Source organism: Lepisosteus platostomus, chromosome 19 (assembly GCF_059453375.1).
Source record: "Lepisosteus platostomus isolate fLepPlt1 chromosome 19, fLepPlt1.hap1, whole genome shotgun sequence".
Lineage (NCBI taxonomy): Eukaryota > Metazoa > Chordata > Actinopteri > Semionotiformes > Lepisosteidae > Lepisosteus > Lepisosteus platostomus.
This window is the reverse complement of record NC_142629.1, coordinates 7,288,777-7,310,656: the sequence shown is the minus strand read 5'-3', so window position 1 is coordinate 7,310,656 and position 21,880 is coordinate 7,288,777. Positions and strand designations below refer to the sequence as shown.

The window sequence follows — 21,880 nt, the reverse complement described above, 5'->3', positions numbered from 1 at the left end:
AACTACACTTTTATTAGAAATAATCATGAACTAGTAACAAACAGCACACTGTCGTCTCGTTAATTAGGACACTTTTACGGGTATTTGCGTGTATGAGTATAAAGTTGCATATTATCACCGAAATGTGACATTATACACAACAACGACGAATTAAAGGATTCATAAGGGATGAGACAATGGGAAAACAAATCGGAATAATAGATTTCTAATATACAGCAGAGATAACATCACAAATCATACACATACACTTATTACAGCTAAATGAATTATACGACGTACAGTCGTACAAATTTTATAGTGCACCAAAATTGAGGTAATTATTAAATGAAGGTGCCATTACGATTTAAAAGCAATTTCCAAAGTAAGGTTAAAGAAAACCCAAAATAAAACAACTGCAGGGCTCTTAAAAATACTCGTGCATATCTCGTATTAAGTCGCACCGAATTTTTTCTTCTCTTTTCTTTTTTTTCCCCCTTTTTTTTCCTTTCTCTCCCTCTCCCTCACCAGCTCTCAAGTTGCAACAAACACTGTGGAGTGCAGCAATGTGCACGCGACACACAAGAGTGCGTGACGCCGGCCAATCAGATCGCCGAGTTCCGAAAGTTTACCTTTTATGGCGAGAGCCGGGCACCAGGCTGAGGATATAACAGAGCTCCCAGCCGGCATCGACTCACTTTGAGCTCCTCCACACGCAGCTAGTGCGGGAATCGCCAGCCTGTCTTTCTTTCTTTAAGCTGTTAAAAAGCCCCACACCCAAGGTAAGGAAACAAAAGTTTTATGCTCTTTTTTTTTTGAAAGAAGGAAGGTATCTATTGTTGTACTTGTACACCGATGACCATTAGGCTTGTAGCAGTTTATAAAGGGTTGGATATTTTGTTTTTTTTTAATGAATGAAGGAATTAGTCGCTTGTTCTGGAGTCACGAGGTTCTTTGTTCTTCTGCTTAATGTTGGGGATTTTAATGGGAATTAAGGCGTAAATGCTTTCTTAACAATAATTTGCAGCCTGCTTTTTAGAACGTTTCATTGTAACGAGCGAAACTAGAGGACAGGCGGTTTTTCTTTTAGCTGGCTTTTGTCGAACCGTTGGTGCTGGTTGGGTACGAGCCCCCCTTTAGACCCTAATTTCAAGTTTAAATTTTAATGCGCCTAACGGTTGGGGGAGGGAAATAGCGGGACTTTTCGTCCCCTCTCTCCAGGTCTTTCAGTGCAGTTGGGTGTGACCTAGTTAAGAGGCTTCGTTTCCCGGCGTGACGAGCCGGCTTTTCACATTTGCTGCGTCTTTAAAACGTGACGGTTGAGCGGGCGCGTTCAGAACCGGTTTAGGCGTGCGCACCTTTTTGTTAGGTGCTTGATTTTTTTTTTCTTTTGTGTGGTTCGTGTTTTAGCGGATCCAGTTCGGGCGTTGGTTCTGAGGGGGGGGGGGTCGGTTGTGAACGGAGGATTCTGGGTTGCAAGGCGTGGCTGGGCTGCGGGCGGGCTGTTGCGCGCTCGCTTGGCGGCTCCATCCGCCGGTTATGTAACTTGCCGATGGCTACTGGCTGGGGCTGCTGGTCCGGCCGGTTTCCTGCAAGAAATGCACCCGGTGCCCGGTAGTTGTGGGGGTGGATAATGGCTGTCGTGATCAGGGTGCAGCTGTGAGGAAGCGGTCTCGGCGAGCCGGTTCCGTAGTCGTTAGCCCGGCTTCGACTGCAAGTGTCTTGGTTTAAAAAAAAGTGGTGGGTGCTGGCGGTGGTTTTGTGGCGGGGGTATGAAAAGGGAGGAGGTCTAGCTGGAGTGGGGAGATGAACGGATAATTCATTAAATGCTTAGCGAAATGTGACGCAGAGCAATCTCTGAACCCCCCTCCCTCCCCCCCGGCAGGCTGTTAAGTCTTGAGCAATGCCCCCTTCTTTTGAAAAGGGGAAGTGCTGAACTCGAGGGGTAAGATTTGGGAGTGGTCACGGCCATGCTTCTCGTATGTTGAAATAGGTTCCTTTGAGTTGAACCTTCCCAGGCTGGCAGAGTGCCACGCCGCCGGCAGTCGCAAAGCTGCTCAAACCATTGCCTTTTATGGTAATAAAGAGAGAATAGAGCGGACTTCCTTTGTCTCGAATCTGTAGATTTGAATTGTTCGGCGCCAGAGCTCCACCTAGAGGCTCGAAGGCGGAATTGCACCCGGAATCGGAAGTGGGAAATGAGTTCCCTACTTTGGGGCATCCTCATTGTAGTTTTACAGCGGTTATGGATTAAAGCTGCCTTTTAGCACTTTGTCTGTTTTTTAATTTTTGTACCAATTCTTTTTAATCAATTTCCAGATCAGCCATGGAAGATGAAATTGCCGCACTGGTTGTTGATAACGGATCCGGTATGTGCAAGGCCGGATTCGCTGGAGATGATGCTCCTCGTGCTGTCTTCCCATCCATTGTCGGTCGCCCAAGACACCAGGTATGAATTTTAATAAGAGGTGCTAGGCTGTTAAACTGTGGTTCATGCAATTTGGAATTGGGATACAAATTAATGTTAATTTGATGGCTCACGTTGCACTGAATGCTTGTTTTGTAGGGTGTGATGGTTGGTATGGGACAGAAGGACAGCTATGTCGGTGATGAGGCCCAGAGCAAGAGAGGTATCCTGACCCTGAAGTACCCCATTGAACACGGCATTGTCACCAACTGGGATGATATGGAGAAGATCTGGCATCACACTTTCTACAATGAGCTGAGAGTTGCCCCTGAGGAGCACCCCGTTCTGCTCACTGAGGCCCCCCTGAACCCCAAAGCCAACAGAGAAAAGATGACACAGGTTAGTTTTACAGGATTCCTCACCCCCCCCCCCCCCCCTCCTCTTTCCCTTCTGTCATAAATGATCAGGGTGTACATTCTTTCCTTCCTTTCTTCCTATTCATTATTTTCCTGACTCTTTTCAGGGACCTTCAGACCTGACTTTCATCTCTTTTGCTGGAGCTACAGGTTTATTTCCTTTGCTGTTCTTCTGTTTGCAGTTTTTTCACTGCACTTTTTCCAGTCTCCTAGACTAGTGAATGACTTTTGCTTTCAACTGCACTGAAACTTCACTAATTGTGTTGAAATGGTACATCAGCATGCACTAACCTGAAATAACGTCTGGTTTCCAGACTGTAGCAGCTTGAACTAACTTGTCCTCTTTTTCACAGATCATGTTTGAGACCTTCAACACCCCAGCCATGTATGTTGCCATCCAGGCTGTGCTGTCTCTGTATGCCTCTGGTCGTACCACTGGTATCGTGATGGACTCTGGTGATGGTGTTACCCACACCGTGCCCATCTATGAGGGTTACGCCCTGCCCCATGCCATCCTCCGTCTGGATTTGGCTGGTCGTGACCTGACTGACTACCTCATGAAGATCCTGACCGAGAGAGGCTACAGCTTCACCACCACAGCCGAAAGAGAAATTGTCCGTGACATCAAGGAGAAGCTGTGCTATGTTGCTCTTGACTTTGAGCAGGAGATGGGCACTGCTGCTTCCTCCTCCTCCCTGGAGAAGAGCTATGAGCTGCCTGATGGGCAGGTCATCACCATTGGCAATGAGAGGTTCAGATGCCCCGAGGCCCTGTTCCAGCCCTCTTTCCTGGGTAGGTATCTGGGATTTGCCACTAGAGCCCACATGCTTACAAAAGGATAAAGGTTTTCCATCTATTTGGGGGAAATTGAGGTTAACTTTACAAGGTCTAATTATGTGTTCTTAGGTATGGAATCCTGTGGCATTCATGAGACCACCTTCAATTCCATCATGAAGTGTGATGTCGACATCCGTAAGGACCTGTATGCCAACACTGTACTGTCTGGTGGTACCACCATGTACCCTGGCATTGCAGACAGAATGCAGAAGGAGATTACATCCTTGGCTCCTAGCACAATGAAAATCAAGGTAAGGTTTTCTCCATCTAGCAACTTGTGCACTAGCTTTCGGAAGCACTTGACTACATTATGGGGTAAGTATACATGGTATTCAACTTCTTCGTCTTTTATAGATCATTGCCCCACCTGAGCGCAAGTACTCCGTCTGGATTGGAGGCTCCATCCTGGCTTCCCTGTCCACCTTCCAGCAGATGTGGATCAGCAAGCAGGAGTACGATGAGTCCGGACCTTCCATCGTCCACCGCAAATGCTTCTAAACGGACTGTTACCACTTCACACGCCGACTTTAACTGCGCAGAGAAAACCAGAAACAACAAATTGGCATGGCTTTTGTTATTTTTGGCGCTTGACTCAGGATTTAAAAACTGGAACGGTGAAGGTGACGGCAATGTTTTTTGGCAAATAAGCATCCCCGAAGTTCTACAATGCATCTGAGGACTTAAAATGTACATTTCTTTTTTTAGTCATTCCAATGTTTAATGTTAAATGCATTGTTCAGAAACTTATTTGCCTCTATGAAGGCTGCCCAGCAATTGGGAGCACACTTAAAAAAACCTTGTTGTAGTATTGCTTATATGTAAATTATGTAACCGATACCAATGTCTGGGTTTTTGTACTTTCAGCCTTAAATTCTTGGTCCTGTATTTTTGATTTTTGTTATGCAAAAGCAACCTTTATAAAAACAAAGGTTTACATCCCCCCCAGGCATATGTTACAAGCCGTATGGAAAGTGGCGGTGCCAGACCTATGGTGGAGCCTACCTGTACACTGACTAATACAAATCCAATAAAGTGCACATGTCTAAGACGTGCTGAAGTTTGTGTTCTTTCATGTGACTTGAGCTTTTTCTGCAACTTCTAAAACTGGTTTGGGTGCTAGAGGGAAGTGTCTTACTGGAGGTGGTAAATCTTTTCTGGTGTTCAACTACTCAAGAATCAATTTCTTAGGAGTTAATGGGGATAGTACTTCATATTTGTGTTAAGGTTTTATTTAAATTCACTCTTGCTGCATGCACCTCTTGGGAGTTTGATTGCCACATTCAGTATGAAATTTTAGGTATACATTTAGTGTAATCCAATGCAGGGGCTGATTGTTCTAGATGCTGAACTGTCAGATCCCTTCCCACCACAAATTTAGTGCTGCTAGAGGAAGAGTAGTTTACATTCTCCCTTTGCTTATTCTTCTTGACTTCTGGAAGTACTTTAAGTCAAGGATCTAAAGGACTGCAAATTTGCCTCATGTGAGCATGTAATATAGCCACCTGCAATACACTTCAGTCGACTTGGACTCATGGAAATGTTTAATCTCCCAATGATCAGCAGAAAATGTTAGTGTGCTTATTTGGAAAGGTTGGATCCTGAGCAAACTACTACCTGGAGACTTCAAAACAGGTGTATTGGAGGGTAAGTCAAAACCAGTGCCTTGTATGGGGGGGAACCTGCATGATAACTAAAATGGCTTACATTTTGCAAAATTTACCATAGTGGCAACATCTCATACCTAAAATGGTAAAGGGACTAACTGCTCTTTTGTAGTTGACTTAATATGGGGATTAGTATTCTACCTAGATTCAAAGTAGTGCAGTGTTTAATGGGCAAATTTCTGGGTTTTTCTGGAATTCCTAAAATTTCCATTGCATTCATTTCAGGCAAAGGTGATGACCCTTATGTTGGCCATCCACTTAAGTTTTAAGCAGATGTTTTTTATTGGTCTGTGCCCAAATTAATACATTTCAAATAACCTATTTATACGAGTTATTACCAACTGAACACTATGGAAGTGTTTTAAGGCTGTCGGTCACAAATTCTAGTACCAGAAAAACTGATGCAAGTCAATATACCCTTATGGGCCTGTTAAGTGAACTTGACTTAGTATGTTCAATGTTGGACAATCCTGGTCCTTGAGAGCTCCAATCCAGCAAATGTCATAGATCATGCTTAAATCCCATTTTAGAAGCCTATAATTTTTAACCTTTAGAATATTGATTCAATTAAATTGGTATTTATCAATTGTCCTTGAGCAACAGACAAAACTGGTATTTATTTCAATTGCACAAATTGCCTGGTTAAGTAATTAACTTGTTCCAGGTATTTTGAAACCAAGATTAAAATGTAATTTATAAATGAGGATCGAAGATCGAGCCTATGCACATAGTTGAGGGCTGGTGTGTTGAACAGTTTTATTTTCCTGCTTTTATAAAGGTTAATGGATTCCAGCCCAGGAGAGGATAGCACATTTCGTGTTTTATTTTTTGTCTGCTACAGTGTCTAATCCTCAGAGTTTGGTAATTGCACACTTGACTATGCTGTTAGCTGTGTTGGAGTCTAGATCAGTAATAGAAATTAGAGCTGTGGTTGTGATGCAGATCCCTGTTTCACTAATTGCATAACCCCAATTTAATCAGTGCCATCACCACCTATCGGTACCATTTCCTGGACTATGTCCATGAACCAATTCACAGTCCAAGGACATGCACTTCAGTGAATGTCGGCAGCCTACAATTTGATAATTACATTCTATGAGGAAATTTATCAATAGCCTTCTGAAAATCTACATACACAATATGTTCTTGGTTTGTACCTCATACTATTATCCAGATTACTCCTGCAAATTGAGAACTTTATATAAATCCATATGGACATACAGTGCAGCCTATCCTTTAATTCCAATTATTTCTCTAACCTTACATATAGTAGAAATATGATGTATTGGCCTATAATTCCCTGTATTGGATAAAGAAGTTAGAAAATAGATGGATTGTCTATAATTACTTGGTTCAGTTTTCTCTTGTTATGGTTGGGTGCTATATTAAACAATTTTCCAATGAGAATTACCTTTGTCCCTGAAGACTGCAGGAAGGGGTTTGTTAATGACAACATTGTTACCGTTCAATAAGCTTCATTGCATTCCAGATACATTTCCACTATACTGGTTATACGCCCAGTGAGACCCACTCCTGTCTGTACCTGTTGGCAGCCAGCTTTCTCTGCAAACAGCTACATGCCCATAGATCCCATTCTGCACTAAAGTGTTTTTCTATTCCTAAAGAAATGTACAACGCCTGTACTTGCAGTAAGGTCAATTAGAAGATATCTACTGGATTGTTGCCACAAAGAGCCATTACTCCAAAGAACATTATATCATGGCGGATGACCTCTAAATGAGGGAATCTTTTGGCTTTGTAGCCAACTACTCCCCCGAAGCATTTTTGCTAGGACCCTTTGTGTCTGCAACAGGATTATTATTACCTCCCAGACCCAACAGTGCACCCACAGACCAGTCATCCTACATAATTACACTGTTTATTACAGTACATCAATCTACCCATCACACAAGACCCATCACACAACACAAAATTTCTATAACTGCCTAACCTGCGCACATGACAACTTACAGAACAGTACAGGAACCCCAAGGAGACCCGAGTTTCCAAAACGAATGTCCCAAAGGAAAAGTCCATCATTCACTTGATCGCAGCATTATTCCCCCAAAAGCAGCTCCAGTCGGTGACCTGGTCTGCCACCTCCCGCCACTCCAAAGGAAGGGATGAAACTCAGTGCAGTACTTTGGTGGTCTTCAGTCCCGGTTGTCCTGAACAATGTGGTTTCTTATGCCCCCACCCTGTTTTTCTCCAAGCCGATCTCCAGGTAGGGGCGAAGGAAGAAAGACTATGTCAGGATCTTCCTCCTCCGCAGAGTCCCTGGTGTCTGAGGTCTCTCCTGGATCCAGCACAGAAATCTGTGTCCCCCTCAGATCTTCCATCTCAAATCCGCTCCCGAGTCAGACTTGCTCTCTGGGGGGGGCGGGCGTGTCCTTTTGATGTCTTGGCTGTGGGCAGAGCATGAACTGGCTGTAGGCACATGGCCAGGTCTAACATGCCCTGTCTATTCTTAACCTGTTCCGAAGCCACCCCTCCTCTCGATCTGGGACCCAGTTGGACATGTGTTGAAATCCCACATATCACCTCTGTGGCAATTAATCAGTGTCGGCCCAAAGATGATCTTTGATTACCGGCAATAAGCTCAAAGATCAAGGGTAGAAAAACAGCAAACCTTAGGGAGATACTGGCCATACAATACAAGCATCAAGTCAGCATAGTCCCTGACGCCTGTCGTCCCACAAACCTGTTTTTTCACTCTTGGGACATTTATTTCAGTTTTGATGGCACAACAGGATCTCATACATCACACGGAGTCACCTAAAAGGTTGTTTTGCGTGATTGCTTTCCCAGGAGCCAGTGTTCACAAGTTACAAAGGCCCTGCACTAGTTTGATACATGTAGCTTTTTTAGGCAACACCTAATTTGTACTCAAAACACATAATTCTACTTTACACACCTGGTATGAAATACACTGTCTTCATAATTCCAATATTATGTATATGGAGATAAATCTGCTTCACTGTATTATATCTCAGGCTTATAACCTCGCACATTTAAGTTGTTCATTTCATCTGTGAGATTCGCAATCGAATAAAATCGATATAGATAAGACGTTAACTGAATTAAACGTAGAGCACTAGAAACCAAATACCGGTGGTCAAAATCTTAGAAATATTATTCGAAGTATTCTGCGCTTAAATAGGAAATGAGAGAAATTCTGAATTATTTTAATTTCAAACATATTCTTTTCATTACGTTATGCAAAGTAAATTGCACGACACATAAACCTTGGGATTAAAAGACGATAAACTCAAAAGCTGCGACATTTAGCGCCCGCCGACCTTACCAACATGTGGGAAGGTCCTACCGGAAGCGTGGCAGTTTATGTTTCCGGAAAAGAAGGTCCGTTCGCAAAGGTGCTCCGGTGTAGATGTTTCTGAGCTGCAGAAAGGTGTAATAGGACGTTATGCCATCTGAAACGTTTTTAAAAGACAATTCAGATTGGTATAGTTGATTGTCATTTCATATTATGTATGTGTTCAGAAAGAAGACTTCGGAATTAGAAATGGACAATCAAACAGCAGAGGTAATGTCTCTAACTATCCACTCCGTAGTGAGTAAATCGTAGGCAATATGTTAGCCAGTTTGTATATTACTATAATTAAAAAACATGTCTTGAATAAGAAACCATATTGCAAAACAGTGTAACCAATGGTGTTCAGGTCTGGGTTGGCGAAAGTAAAAGAACAGTGAAGTTTGTCTTAATTTTCAACGATTATGTAGGAGAGTAGAACAGATGTAAGGCTTACAAGTGGTGGTGATTATTAGATAGATAGATGATAGATACTTTATTGATCCCGTGAGGGAAATTGCAGTGCAACAGCAGCTTAACAGACAACACAGCCACAGTGTAACGAATTATTTAATAATAGTACAATACATGCAATACAATACAATACAAAAGTTACTCACAGTCCGGACACACAAAGAACAAACTAGAACAGAACAGTACACAGAAAAATCGTATCACACATATGAATATAAATATAGATGTAAATATAGATATAGATATAAATATAGATATAAATGTATTGCACAGGTCCCTGGCATATATTGCACATAAAACGGTTGTAAACGGGAAAAAGAAAAAGAAAGAGAACAGATGTAGCAGTAGATGCGTTCAGTCCAGAAACAGGTCACTGTCGATGTTGCCTCTGCCCAGACGCAAGGTGGATGCGTTGTACAGTCTTAGGGCAGAAGGCAAGAATGACCTCCTGTAGCGCTCCCTGTCGCACCGTGGATGAATCAGTCTATTGCTGAACGTGCTCTTCATTTCTGCAAGCCTTTCATAGAGGGGATGGGAGAAGTTGTCCATGATGGCCTCTAGTTTGGACATCATTCTCCTCTCAGCCACTACCTCCAAGGGGTCCAGGTCAGACCCAATGACAGAGCTTGCTCTCCTGATGAGCTTGTTCTGATTACGCTTTGTACAAAAAAGGATGAGATTAATAACCGCATTTAAATGTTTTCTTAATATCTTTGTTTTAAAATACTTGCATTACATATTGGAAAAACGGACTACCGGACTTCATGAATTGATGTCATAAGGTGGGGTTTATGTTTCAGTGCTACACGATTAAGATGAACAAATCAATTCTCAAGATCTATTTGCTTTGTAAACTCTGAGGAGTGCCTCATCAGGGAAGTTGGTGTAACTCCGGTTTATTCCAGTGACACCAGTTGAACCAGTTATTATTACTTACTCAGCGCTGCAAACAAGCTTGCATAGAACAGATGAGAAAAAGGCGTGGATTTAGATTAATTTTAGGAAATGCTGATAAGATTACGCTTCTTTGAAAATGTATTTCCACGTTTTTGTCATTTTTATGAAAGCTGTGAAATTCCTTTAATTTTCGATCAACGTTTCAAAATGTCACTGTACAGCTGGCAGAGACTGTATCACTCTTATAGATATACTATAAAAGAGTGGTTGCAGACATAATTGTCAGGAACTTGTTTCTAAATTGATTCTCTCATTTATTAATATTGCTTTTTAAAGTATACTTATTCCTCTATACATTTCTGTTTATAGAGAAATAAAGTGCCAAATTTTGTGCCGAACGTTTGCCTTGTCGGAAGAACAATCTATCACTCGCTGTGTCAGCTTGAAGCTGGTCTGAGAGCTTTAGCTTTTCATGTGTCTGTGGATCTGTTCTCCTTCCTCTTTCAGGAGGTGGCCAGCGAGGCTTCCATAGAGCGAAATGGCATCAACATGTCCGAATTCTCAGATGAGATCTTGCTGAACATTCTGAAACACGTGCCCACCCATGACCTGGCTCTCAGCGTCAGGAGAGTGTGTAAAAAGTTTGCCACTTTGTGTCTGGACAAGAGCCTCACCAACTACGTGCAAGTTTCCAGGGATTATCAAGTAAGACAATACTTTGTGACTGATTACTAATAATAATCGTTTCTTTGCTATTTTATTGATTTGAAAAAAAAATCCCAGGTCTTTTTATTATTACTAATTTCCCATGTGATAACATCCGCCTAGTGTTGTGGTTGCAGAAAAGAGCTCTGTTATTTGAGACTTTGACCACAGGCACAACGGTGGGGTGTGTTTTTCCTTGGGTGACACAGAGAAGTATTCCTGGGGATTAAGATGTAGCGAGGCCGACCATTTTGAATCCAAGTTTCATCCCTTCCCGATGTGACAGTGAAAGCTGATTTTTGTGGTTCTAGTTCTTAAAGGGGAACTGCAGTCCCAGTTTCTTGAATCTTGGTAACAAAATAAATTCATTGACAGTGTAGTTAAATTTGACAAATTTCTAATTAAGCACAAAATCGTGAACTACAGGCAAGAGCGAGAGTTTGCGCAAATTGCAGCACGATGCGGCCCTTCCTGCTCCTTAGTCACTGTGATGTAATTTGATGTACAAGCGAATAAATAGAGGTGGTGCAGCAGACATCTCACCGCAGGAATGGTCCAACGTGATCTGCAGGCAGAGTTAACAAATAAGTAGTATTGATCGGCAAAACTGTCTCGAAATTGAGAGCAATATTTCTTTTGGATTAAAAGAGATGTATTCACAAGCCTGCTTGTTTACAATATAATAGGGCCGCAATACGTCACTGGACGGTTTGTTGCCTTGTTCTGAATTGCAGAACGCGGCGTTGTGAATACCTGTACATTTTGTCTATTTTGTGATGTAAATTGGAGGTTTTACAAGTTACTGTGTACATTTTTTCTTTTATTATGGTTTGAAATGCACTCGTCAATTTTGATTATTTCTAACCCCTCAAAAATAATAGCGTCGCCACTCCCCTTTAATTAGATGACGCCTGAAATAAAGAACACGAGGACATATCAAAATAATGCGTCTGGGTGTCTTCTTATCTTTTAGGTAAACGATGAGACTGTGAAGCAAGTGGTGAAAGAACTGGCTGCTGAAATCCGCACCCTCAGCCTGAGTGGCTGCTACTGGCTGTCTGGGTCGGTCATCGACCAGCTGTACAAGTGCAGGAACCTGGTCAAGCTGGACCTGTCGGGCTGCCGCCTGACCTCGCTGCGCCTCTCCAAGATCCTGTCCTCTCTGCGGGACCTGCGCTCCTTGGCCATCGACATCAACCACGGCTTCGACTCCAACCAGCTGAGCAGCGAGAGCAAGGCCACCCTGAGCCGCGTCACGGAGCTCAAGCAGACTCTCTTCACGCCCTCCTACGGGGTGGTGCCCTGCTGCACCAATCTGGAGAGGCTGCTCTTGTACTTCGAAATTCACGACTTCACCAGGGAAGGGACCACGGTGCCCTGCCAGCTGATGGTCGGGCAGAGCAGCGTCCCTCATTACCAGAACCTCCACGTGTTTTACGCCAGGCACGCCCCTGGCTATGTCAATCAGACGATCCTGAGCCTTTACCTAGCTGTGTTCAGCGTGCGTGTGCCAGACCACCTCAGGACTTTCGTCATCTCGATTCCGGGGAATTTTCCAGAGAGCGGGCCAGCTGCTAAGAACCTCATGGATGGCATGGCCAAAAACGGTGCCGTGGAGGCCTTGCAGCTTCCCAAAACCTGGTTGGACAGCTCCTCCCTTTTGCACATCCTAAAGCTCAGCACCCCTCGTTACTTGAATTTCAGCCGCTGTGCAGTGTTTGGGAGCCACCTTATCCACTGTGTGCTGAACGATGGCAAAGACCTCAAGCACCTAGTAAGCCTGAACCTCAGTGGCTGTGTCCACAGCCTGGCCACGGAGTGCACGCGGAAAGCCGAAGATGATATAGACTGCCAGGTTCTGGAGACTCTTGTCAGGACTTGCCCCTACATCAGGCATCTTAACCTGTCCGCAGCGCACCACCACAGCCCCGCGGGCACAGAGAAGCACCTGTGCACGGTCCTAGCTAAGCTCAAAAGCCTGCGCTCTTTGGCGCTGCCCGTGTGTGCTGTCGCCGATGAAGGGAAGGGGTCGGAGCAGTCGTCGAGCAATAACCTGCTACCGGCTTCGAACTCGGTGATGTTGGGCATCAAAAAGAGCGTCCGCATTGGGGTCCCAGCCTACAATCCCAAAGCCGGCAGCGAAACAGCTCACTCCAGCTTTAAAGTCCTGGTAGAGGGCAACCCTTTCTTAGAAGAGCTGGAACTGATCGGCTCCAACTTCTCCTCAGCCATGCCCCGCAATGAGCCCGCCATCCGCAAAGAGCAGGCGCCATGCTCCCGGGCGCGGCACATCGGGGATGAGGAGGTGGCCAGGCTGAGGAAACTGAGGTTCCTGAGGCGCTTGACTTTGGCACAGCTGCCTGGGATTCTCAATGGGGCTGGGCTATTGCAGGTTGCCATGAGCTGCCGAGACTTGCAGGTGCTCTCGCTGGCCAACCTGGGCATGCTCAAGAAAATCACCTACATGCCAGCTCTTATGGAAGCGTTGGTTCACTGTAAGCAGCTGCAGGACCTCAGGTGAGGATGCGAATTTTTTGGCCTCATACTATCGACTCCATCAGCTGGAGTTAGTGCAGTCTTTTACCAAATGGCAAGTTCCAGTTCAATATCGTTGATTTATTATAGTATTCATTTCACTCATCAAACTTCGTGCTTCTACGTGATTCTTTCATACTGTACAAATGAAATGGCAGGTATTTAAGACGCCTCCTTTCATGCTACATTTTTGTTTATGTGTGTTTTTCACAAGGCACAGTGCAGTTATATATGTGAAGGGAGAAAAAAACAAAAAGCCCAGCAGTCTGACTTCGTGAAACTAAGAATGCAACTAAATTCAGCTTTCAAAGCTGAATTGAAAAGATCTTCCAAGTGTTTAAGTGAGATTTAAGATGTCTCTAATGGATATGGGGAATAAGCTCCACAGAAGAGGTGCTTCTGCTCTGGAAGAAGGTTCTGTCGCTCATCGAGTCAGCAGATCCCAGGTTTATTTCACTGTATCCTTGTTCATCCCAAAGATAACCTGGACTAGTCAGTGTCTTGTACATGAGCAGGAAAACATTGAAGTACTAAGGTAGCCAGTTTTTTTTTAAAATAAGAAATGAACTACATCATTCTACGTAGTATCTTGGGAGGTATTCCAGTATGTTAGCCTAATCTTAATGACATATAGTCATGTATCAATACTTAAGCAATACATAGGCAGAGGAAGGATCTTAACTCAGCTGTGATAATGCAGGTGGAAGAAGGATAAATATGGGATGTTCTTGATATTTGCTTCAAATGACACCACAAGGTCAAAGTAATACTAACGTTTGTGACTTTTTTTTTAAGTGTTTGATTTCAGCACTCTGAACAACAACACTCAACTCACCAAGTACAACTTCAAAGTTGATAAATTTAACGTATTTTTACAAAAGGCTTAAACATAGCATAGCACTATAATACGCTGAAATAAAGGAGTGATTTCGGGGTCAGCAATATTTTATCCTAATTTCGTTTAATGAAGCAAAAGAAATTAGGAATTGTTATGTGAAACAACAAGGTTTGATAACTTTTTCAAAAACTCAGATGTTTTTAAATTTGTGCACCGTGAATGAATACCACACAAAACTGAAAGGGCTGTTATTCTTGTATTATGAAACATGCAGATTGTTAGCATCTTGGAAGAATGCAGGTCTGAAGGCCAGAGTCTGCCCTTTTCTGGCATCTGGATTTGAGATATGCTGCTTGTTTAGCATTGTGAACCAGATTAAGATAATCAGGGAGTCTGTTTGTATTTCTGAGGAATACAAAATCTCTATAGCTCACATTAAATGTTCAGTTTAGCAACTTGAGTAAAGTATAGTCGAGAAGAACTTCTTCATTTTTCGTTTTGTGTTATATATAGGTGGCACAGTGACGCAGAGGTAGCAGTCCTGGGTTCAATTCCAGATCTTGGGCTGCTATCTGAGTGGAGTTTGTATGTTCTCCCCATGTTTGCATGTGTTGCCTCAGACAGCCCAAAGACATACTGGTTGGATAATTGACTTATGGGAAAATAGGTAGATGGACAGATGTTATAGAAAATCTGCCTGGCCAAAAAACATCTTTCTACTGTACATACTGAAAGATGAGAATCCTACCTTATTAAAATTGCCATCAGGTTGAATAAGGTTTTAAATTGTGGTCTTGGAATTAGTATTTGCAGTTAGAATTGGTCATTCTGATTTTTTTTGTTACTTGACAAGAGGGATGTTGAATCCACTCTTGAAATTTCAATAAATTGGTATATTCAATAAACAACAGGAGAAAAAGCACTCCCCTTTGTTCAGGGATGGAAACAATTTCAAACCATTGTACCTTGAGCGAGATGCATGTTTTGAAACATATTCCCCTGGAAATATTGTTAAATTTGAACACAAGTGAGCACCAGTCACTGTCTTGTAACAATATTTGACATCTTTGCTCCACTGACCTGTAGCCAGGGGATTTCAGAAAGCGTGGCATGATTTAAAGTTGCCAGCAGAGGGCACAGCTTCCCTGTTCTGAAGCAGCAAAGATCTTTTTAATGGTTTAACTCAGTTTTAGAGTTATTAACATTGACTGGTAAAATTAGTCATTTCCTATGTACAGTGTGGCTTTCCAAACACACTACAGTACTGGTTCAAGTCAGCTTAACTCCGTCATTTTAATAGATTAAAATGTTGGAATTGTGATAGGTTTTTGGAGGGAAAGAGGCAGGAGATTTATATCCTTTCAGATTTCAAATTGCCTGTTTTTGAGACCGTTCTGAAACTTATTAAATGGGAAAACATCTGTTTTGAAAAAGGTGGGGTTTCTGTTGCATAACATGATCAATTAGGCTTAGTGTGTTCTGCTGTACTAGGGAAAAGTGACAGCTACAAACCACATGCTTATTGTAGAGAATTGAGGGCTGATTAATGTTCATTCCCATAATTCACTTGCTCTTAAAACACACCACACTTATGAATCACACTTCAGTTTTTTTTACCTTAAACATCATTCTGTGTTTGTCTTTCTGTGTGCTGTGCTCTATCCTTTGCTGTCATTTTTGGTAAATAGTGACGTCTTAAGGCTTACAATTATGGATTTGTCCCTTCTACAATACACAGTCGCCAGTAACTATGCATAGTCACCAATGTAGTTCAAGTAGGTAGCTGTGTCAGCATGGGTAGGCTGCAAAGGAACAAGGTGACACCCGAAGAAGGCTCCACATCTGAAACGTTGTGTTTCTTTTCTTCTCTTTTCTGCATGGAATAGTCACCAGTGTGCTTATCTTTGTGATGAACCATTATACCATTCCTCCAGGTGAAAGAAAATCAGAATGAAAACGTTTTAGACAGAATTTCTTTACCTTTTATTTTGTATAGCTAATCAAGAGTTAATTGTTTTGGCAACCCAATAGGATGCCTATGTATTTGCCTTCGTCATTTGTAACAAGCGATGGTTTGAAGCTTCTAAAGCTTTGGGGGAAATTCCTGTGGTATTTTTTCATTCGTTTTTTTTTTTATCCCAAAATTCCAACATGGTCAAGGATGATCTCATTATCCGTTTTTCTCGCTTGCTCCCTGATGCCGGGGCCGAACCCTGGCTCCGCGCTCCCTTGCCCGCTCTGCCCGTAGGCTGGAGCAGCCGTACATCAGCGCCAACGCACAGTTTTTCCAGGCCCTGGGTCACTGCCACTCCCTGCGTCGCCTCTGCATCATCTCTCGCAACGGGACCTTCCAGCCGGACGGGGTGCTGCACTTCATGTCCAGCTGTCGGGACGTCATCATGTGCCACATGTTCATGGGGGAGACCCTGGTGGCCTGCAAGAACCTGCAGCAAGCTCTTTTGCAGAGGTGAGACATCTTATTATAATAATAATAATAATGATGATGATGATGATTGATAATCATTCCTTACACTTATATAGCACTTTTCTGGGCACTCCACTCAAAGCGCTTTACGGGTAATGGGGACTCCCCTCCACCACCAGTGTGCAGCCCCACCTGGACGGCAGCCATAGTGCACCAGAATGCTCCCCATACACCAGCTCTCAGACGGGAGGAGAACAGAGTAATGAGGCCAGTTCATAGATGGGGATTATTAGGAGTCCATGACTGGTAAGGGCCAATGGGAAATTCGGCCAAGACTACGGGGTTACACCCCTACTCTTTTCGAGAAACATCCCTGGGATTTTTAGTGACCACAGAATGTCAGGACCTCAGTTTTATGTCTGATCGGAAGGACGGTGCCTTTTTACAGTATAGTGTCCCCGTCACAGTATAGGACCCACACAGACCACAGGGTGAGCGCCCCCTACTGACCCCACTAACCTCTTTCAGCAGCAGCAGCCTCAATTTTTCCCAGGAGGTCTCCCATCCAGGTACTGGCCAGGCTCACACCTGCTGGGCTTCAGTGGGCTGCTAGCATAGTAGTGACTAGTAGTGAAGTCCTAAACACCCAATGTCTTTCAATTCCGCCTCTCTCGAGATTCAGAAACATGTCCTTTCTCAGGCAGTTATTGGCACTGGGGCATTTAATGAACTTTCAACAAACTTTTTTTGAGGTAACATGGCTGAAGATTTGTGTTGAATAGAAAAAAATTGAAAATGTATTAAGATGCTACTGGACAAGGTTTGGTAGATCATCGTTACACCCACCCCATAATGTCAGAATATCACAACGTGTCATTACCAGCTGGGGACAAACGTAGAAAAGAAAACAGTACCTGGAAAAGGACAGGCTGTAGCTCATTTAAAAAAGATCTTTTTAATTTTTCTTTAAAAACAGTATTAATTTTTTAACGAATTTTACTGTTCACTATTTTAAAAAGGCAAATGAAGTAAGAGTGTGAACAGTGGAAAGGAAAAAGGTCGACATTGTTTGAACTGCACTAGAGACTCAAGGGGAATTTGTGAGTTGTGTTTTTCAGAACCGTGTTACTTGTTCTTCAAGAGTGTTTGTCCTACTTAAACATGAGGCTGCTCTGAATAATAACGTCATACAACAGGAAACAGAACAAATAATTACATAACAAATGGACATACAGCACTTGTAACAGTTCTGCTGAAACATGACCACATCACAGAATTCATCTGCATTACTGATTAACCGAAATCTTTTAAACCGCTTATTATATTTTGTGTAGTTTTACATTTTTGAGGAGAAAAAATGGTTCTCTTGTTTCGAAGCAGAAGCCCTGGCATTATTTCAGCGAAAAAAATCTTGAAACGTCCGTAAAAAATTCCAGTTGTTTCAGCCAGACTTGCCTTGACAGTTCTGAAACATGTGAATTACTTAGACTACTTAGATTCAGGATGCCTCCTTCCCAAAAACACTGCCTCCAGGAGGTCTAGAAACACTGCAGCTCAAGAAATATTAGTCATATAACGCATTTGTGAAAGGCTCAGCATCTTCATTATTAATTTTGTGGTTAGACTGCAGATTAGAGATGGGATTTTATTATGGCACAGGCAGCAGTGACAGTGTGTTTATAACTATCGCTTTACTCCAGAGAAGCAACGAATGACCCAATTTGTAGCTGGAAGCGAGTGACTCACGGCAAATTCCCAATACCTCATCCTTGTTCATGAATATAGAGTCTCTTTCAAAGGGGGAGAAAAATAGTAATGTTGTTTAAATGAGAATTTGAATGCTAGTGTTATTATCTTGCCTCGCCTTGTAACTATAGGGTGAATCTCGGTGTGGTTTGAAGGTTGAGCTCCAATTGATCAACTCTCATCATGTTAGAACAATGATCAGTCTGCCTGTCATCATATTTTTAAATGGTTTATTCTGAGACCGCGGTATTGAGTATTTTTTTTTTAAAGAAGGCGTTATTTATCCTGGAGCAGATAGCTATCGATTGGGCTGGACACATTACTAGCCTAGTCATGTCAGATAAAAAGGCTTTACAGCTGAGACGCAGACACCAGAGTGCTATTGATGGAGAATGTCTTCCTTTTTTGTCTAGTTGAAATTGCAAACTGAAATCAAGTCTGATTTTCCTCCACCCTGTTAATTCAAAATAGTCCGACTCTTCCCTTTTAATAATACTTGCTTTTCTTTTTGCTTGAAAGTGGTCTCCAAGTCTTTCACTTACACCTGGACCCTCAAAAACCTGTACTATATAGTTTCTCCATGTGTCAGATAGTGCATTTGTGCCAAAGTAGCATAAGAATCATTGTAGAATTGAGGACCAGCCTTTACTTTTAAGAGAGGTACAGTATGTGATTCACCATTTTTAAAGATCTCATAGGTCAGCTTTGTATTGCTTTTATTTTATTACCACACATATTTTCAGCTTGACTCTTGATGATAGCAGTGGTTTCAGGTTCATTTTCAGATCACCTCCATCTCTGCAACTTCAATTAATGTCCCAATGGTTATTACCAGTTGCTGCTGAATCAAACAAGGTGTTGAATTCATTGGCTGAGGTGGCACCCATCGAGCCCCACCTATGGGATTATTTTTTTATCCAACAAAAAGCAAAACCAACACCTAGAAAATTCACTAATCACACAAATCTGTACCTAAGCACTCAGACGACTGCAGAGATGAAGAAACGTATTAGTGTGCCACGCCTTCTAATTGTGGTGTAGGTCAGCCATGCACAAAAGCTACAAAAGCCTGTTTTTCTTAAGCTCTCGGACTATAAATAACTTCTAAACAGCTAGATGTATGGCCCTGAGGTTTCTACTATATATATTACCGCAATTTTCAAGAAACCCTGCGTACCCATTTTTTCTCTCATATGAAGGCTTTTAGGGTAAGAATTTAATATTTTTCTTTCAAGCCAGAGATGAAAAGCTGGTCGTAATATCAGGTTATATGATTTCATTATTGCAGTATTCAGAGACACATCCATTGTTTCTTAGTTGTTCTTAAGTTTCTGAATTATTTTGTGTGGTAAATGAGTTCTGTATGAAATACATGCTCAGTAGGAAAAAAGTGAATGGGAGATAAGACGTTACAGGCTTGTAGTGTTGGTTTAATGAAGCTTTGCTGCTGCCTGTCCTGATTATTGAACTAAATTGTTTTGGCAGTCGGTGAAAGCCACGAACGTATAACTGCAGTTCTTTCAAATGAGCTTTTCTGAAACAGAAATTTTGCCAAAACTGCCCTTTGAAAGCCCTAAGATTGAAAGCTTTTCTTAATTATTTAGGGGACAAGGAGATGTATTAACCTCTGTGACCTTCACTTGGGAATTGGTGGGTACAACCATAATGGTCACATCTATCAAAAGTCAAATGATCTATCTCCTCTTTACGTTGGAGTCCTCTTCTCATTAGGTTGTGCTTATTGAGAGTTAGGGAACAACAGTTCCCCACATCTATTCCATACCAGTCCTGCAAATCTGTAAATGATTCAGTAGATCTCTATCAGCTTAAATCAATAAAGAACATTGAAAAAACAAAACCCGCAGTAATTAAAAGACGGAAACCCTGAGGTGAATCAAATAGGAGCTTAACAAGGTTTCGGTTCTTTCTTTTTCAGTGAGCAAAAAAAAAAATTGGCCTCTATGGTATTGACCACGAGATGGCGCCAGTGATCGCTGTTTGCGTTTAGTGGGCTTCGTTTGACGCGCCCGGCTATTTTTACTTGATAGATCCCTCCATAGACAAGCCGTTGCATGGCAAACAAGCAAGAATTGAGATTTGCCTGTGGTAATAAGCTCCTTGATGCTGGATAACAGCCAAGATTTTGATTGTAAAGAGGGAAAAAAAACAAAAAAAAACGAAATTGAACACATCTGAAAGAAAACGACGCAAAACTACCCAACAACAAAACAACAAAAAAAAAAGAAAACTAAATTGCCTTCTTCAAACAGTGTGTGCTGATAATGGGCTTTTAGGGGGTGTTCTTTAAAGCTCTGTAAACAGTGCCTTTGTGGTTTTCCAAGCCTTGGGTTTCTAAACAACAGATTGGTGCCCCAGTTGCATATGATTTACAGCACACATCAATGTGTGCTGACAAGGCTTGATGAAATATGATCAAGAGATAGTTAGCGCTACAATTCTCTGGGAGGATTTTAAATCCAAAGAACTATTTTCTGCCATCTCTCCCTCGATCTCTCTCTCTCTCCTTTACCTGCTCTAGGCAATTTCATACAGAAAAGAAAAAGAGAGTTATAAAGTAGCTTAGAAATTAAATTACACCCTCTACCTCAAAGGACGGAACAGCACAAGGTGATGGACATATCGGCCCTGCTGTAGGACGGCAAAATCTTTATTATTGCCAGTCTCTAAACGTTAATCTTCATGTGAACACTCACACACCGAGACAAAATGTCATGTAATTTGTGTTTTTGGAATTTTTACAAATCTAGATATAGAGTAGTTATTTGATTTTGATATGAAGCCAGAAGAGCCACCTTTTTTATTACGCAAGTGCTAAAACAACTGTATCTCCAGATTCTGTGGTGTCCGTAAGGGCTGTTTCCCTGAAACATCAGTCACTAGCATGGCAATCGAAAGCGAGTCACATGCCTGCTTCATTAAACTGCCCAATACATAATGCATTTTTATTCATTCAAATGCATTCAACGTGCTGTAACCTTTTAAAGGCCCCCCCTTCTCCCTAGGGAGCACTTTCTAAGCTAACGTTTGGGGTTTCGGACTGTGGGCCAGCATGCTAAAGCACTAATTCCGAAAATAAATAAATATAAGAAGAAACTGATTAACACACCAATGGAAAATGAGCTTTAAAAAAAATAACACTCCGTTCGGCGCAGTCTAATTTAGAGTCCCTGTCAGGAAACATTAAACGACTGCAATTTACAGGCTGTTTTGCATTCTATAGGTTGCTGTTCAGATATGGGCTTGCTGTTTTCACAGGGAACTATTCAAGCTCTGTCTGAGTACACATCTTCTGTTTGATAATGCAATTTTTTCCCCCATTCTTGTTTTGAAAGATGTATGTGCACCTGTATATTCCAATAATTAGTATATTCAAGGAGTCTCTTCCATCATGTCCCCTGCATGCATTTGTTTACTTAATATCTTGTTTTCTTATTAACATTCCTTGAAATGAATAGGCTTCACGCATAAATAGGTTTATATAAAGAACTACAGAGGAGTGATATTAAATTAAAGGGCTACTGGTGGGGGAGGTGTTTTTAAAATACTTTAGAAAGATGGGCTTTATATGTCTGGCTTGGACTGATGTGACATAAAGTCCATTGTATTAAAGAAATGCTTCTGGGCCCTTC

The 21,880-nt window shown here is 42.2% G+C and overlaps 2 protein-coding genes across 2 annotated transcripts in view; both read left to right on the top strand.

The window, feature by feature from the left end:
- Nucleotides 1-599: 599 nt before the first annotated feature.
- On the top strand, nucleotides 600-4,684 carry LOC148645048 (actin, cytoplasmic 1). Its single transcript, XM_088612923.1, has 6 exons — nucleotides 600-758; nucleotides 2,296-2,425; nucleotides 2,543-2,782; nucleotides 3,153-3,591; nucleotides 3,706-3,887; nucleotides 3,991-4,684. The coding sequence occupies exons 2-6, from the start codon at nucleotides 2,303-2,305 to the stop codon at nucleotides 4,132-4,134; spliced, it is 1,128 nt and encodes a 375-aa protein (XP_088469049.1). The 5' UTR covers nucleotides 600-758; nucleotides 2,296-2,302; the 3' UTR covers nucleotides 4,135-4,684.
- A 3,971-nt stretch (nucleotides 4,685-8,655) lies between these two features.
- Nucleotides 8,656-21,880, top strand: part of fbxl18 (F-box and leucine-rich repeat protein 18) — a 28,094-nt gene continuing 14,869 nt past the window's right edge. Inside the window, exons 1-4 of the mRNA XM_088612922.1 lie at nucleotides 8,656-8,844; nucleotides 10,489-10,686; nucleotides 11,660-13,203; nucleotides 16,308-16,526. Coding sequence (XP_088469048.1) covers nucleotides 8,788-8,844; nucleotides 10,489-10,686; nucleotides 11,660-13,203; nucleotides 16,308-16,526 — 2,018 coding nt within the window. The 5' untranslated portion in view covers nucleotides 8,656-8,787. The remainder of the gene's footprint in view (nucleotides 8,845-10,488; nucleotides 10,687-11,659; nucleotides 13,204-16,307; nucleotides 16,527-21,880) is intronic.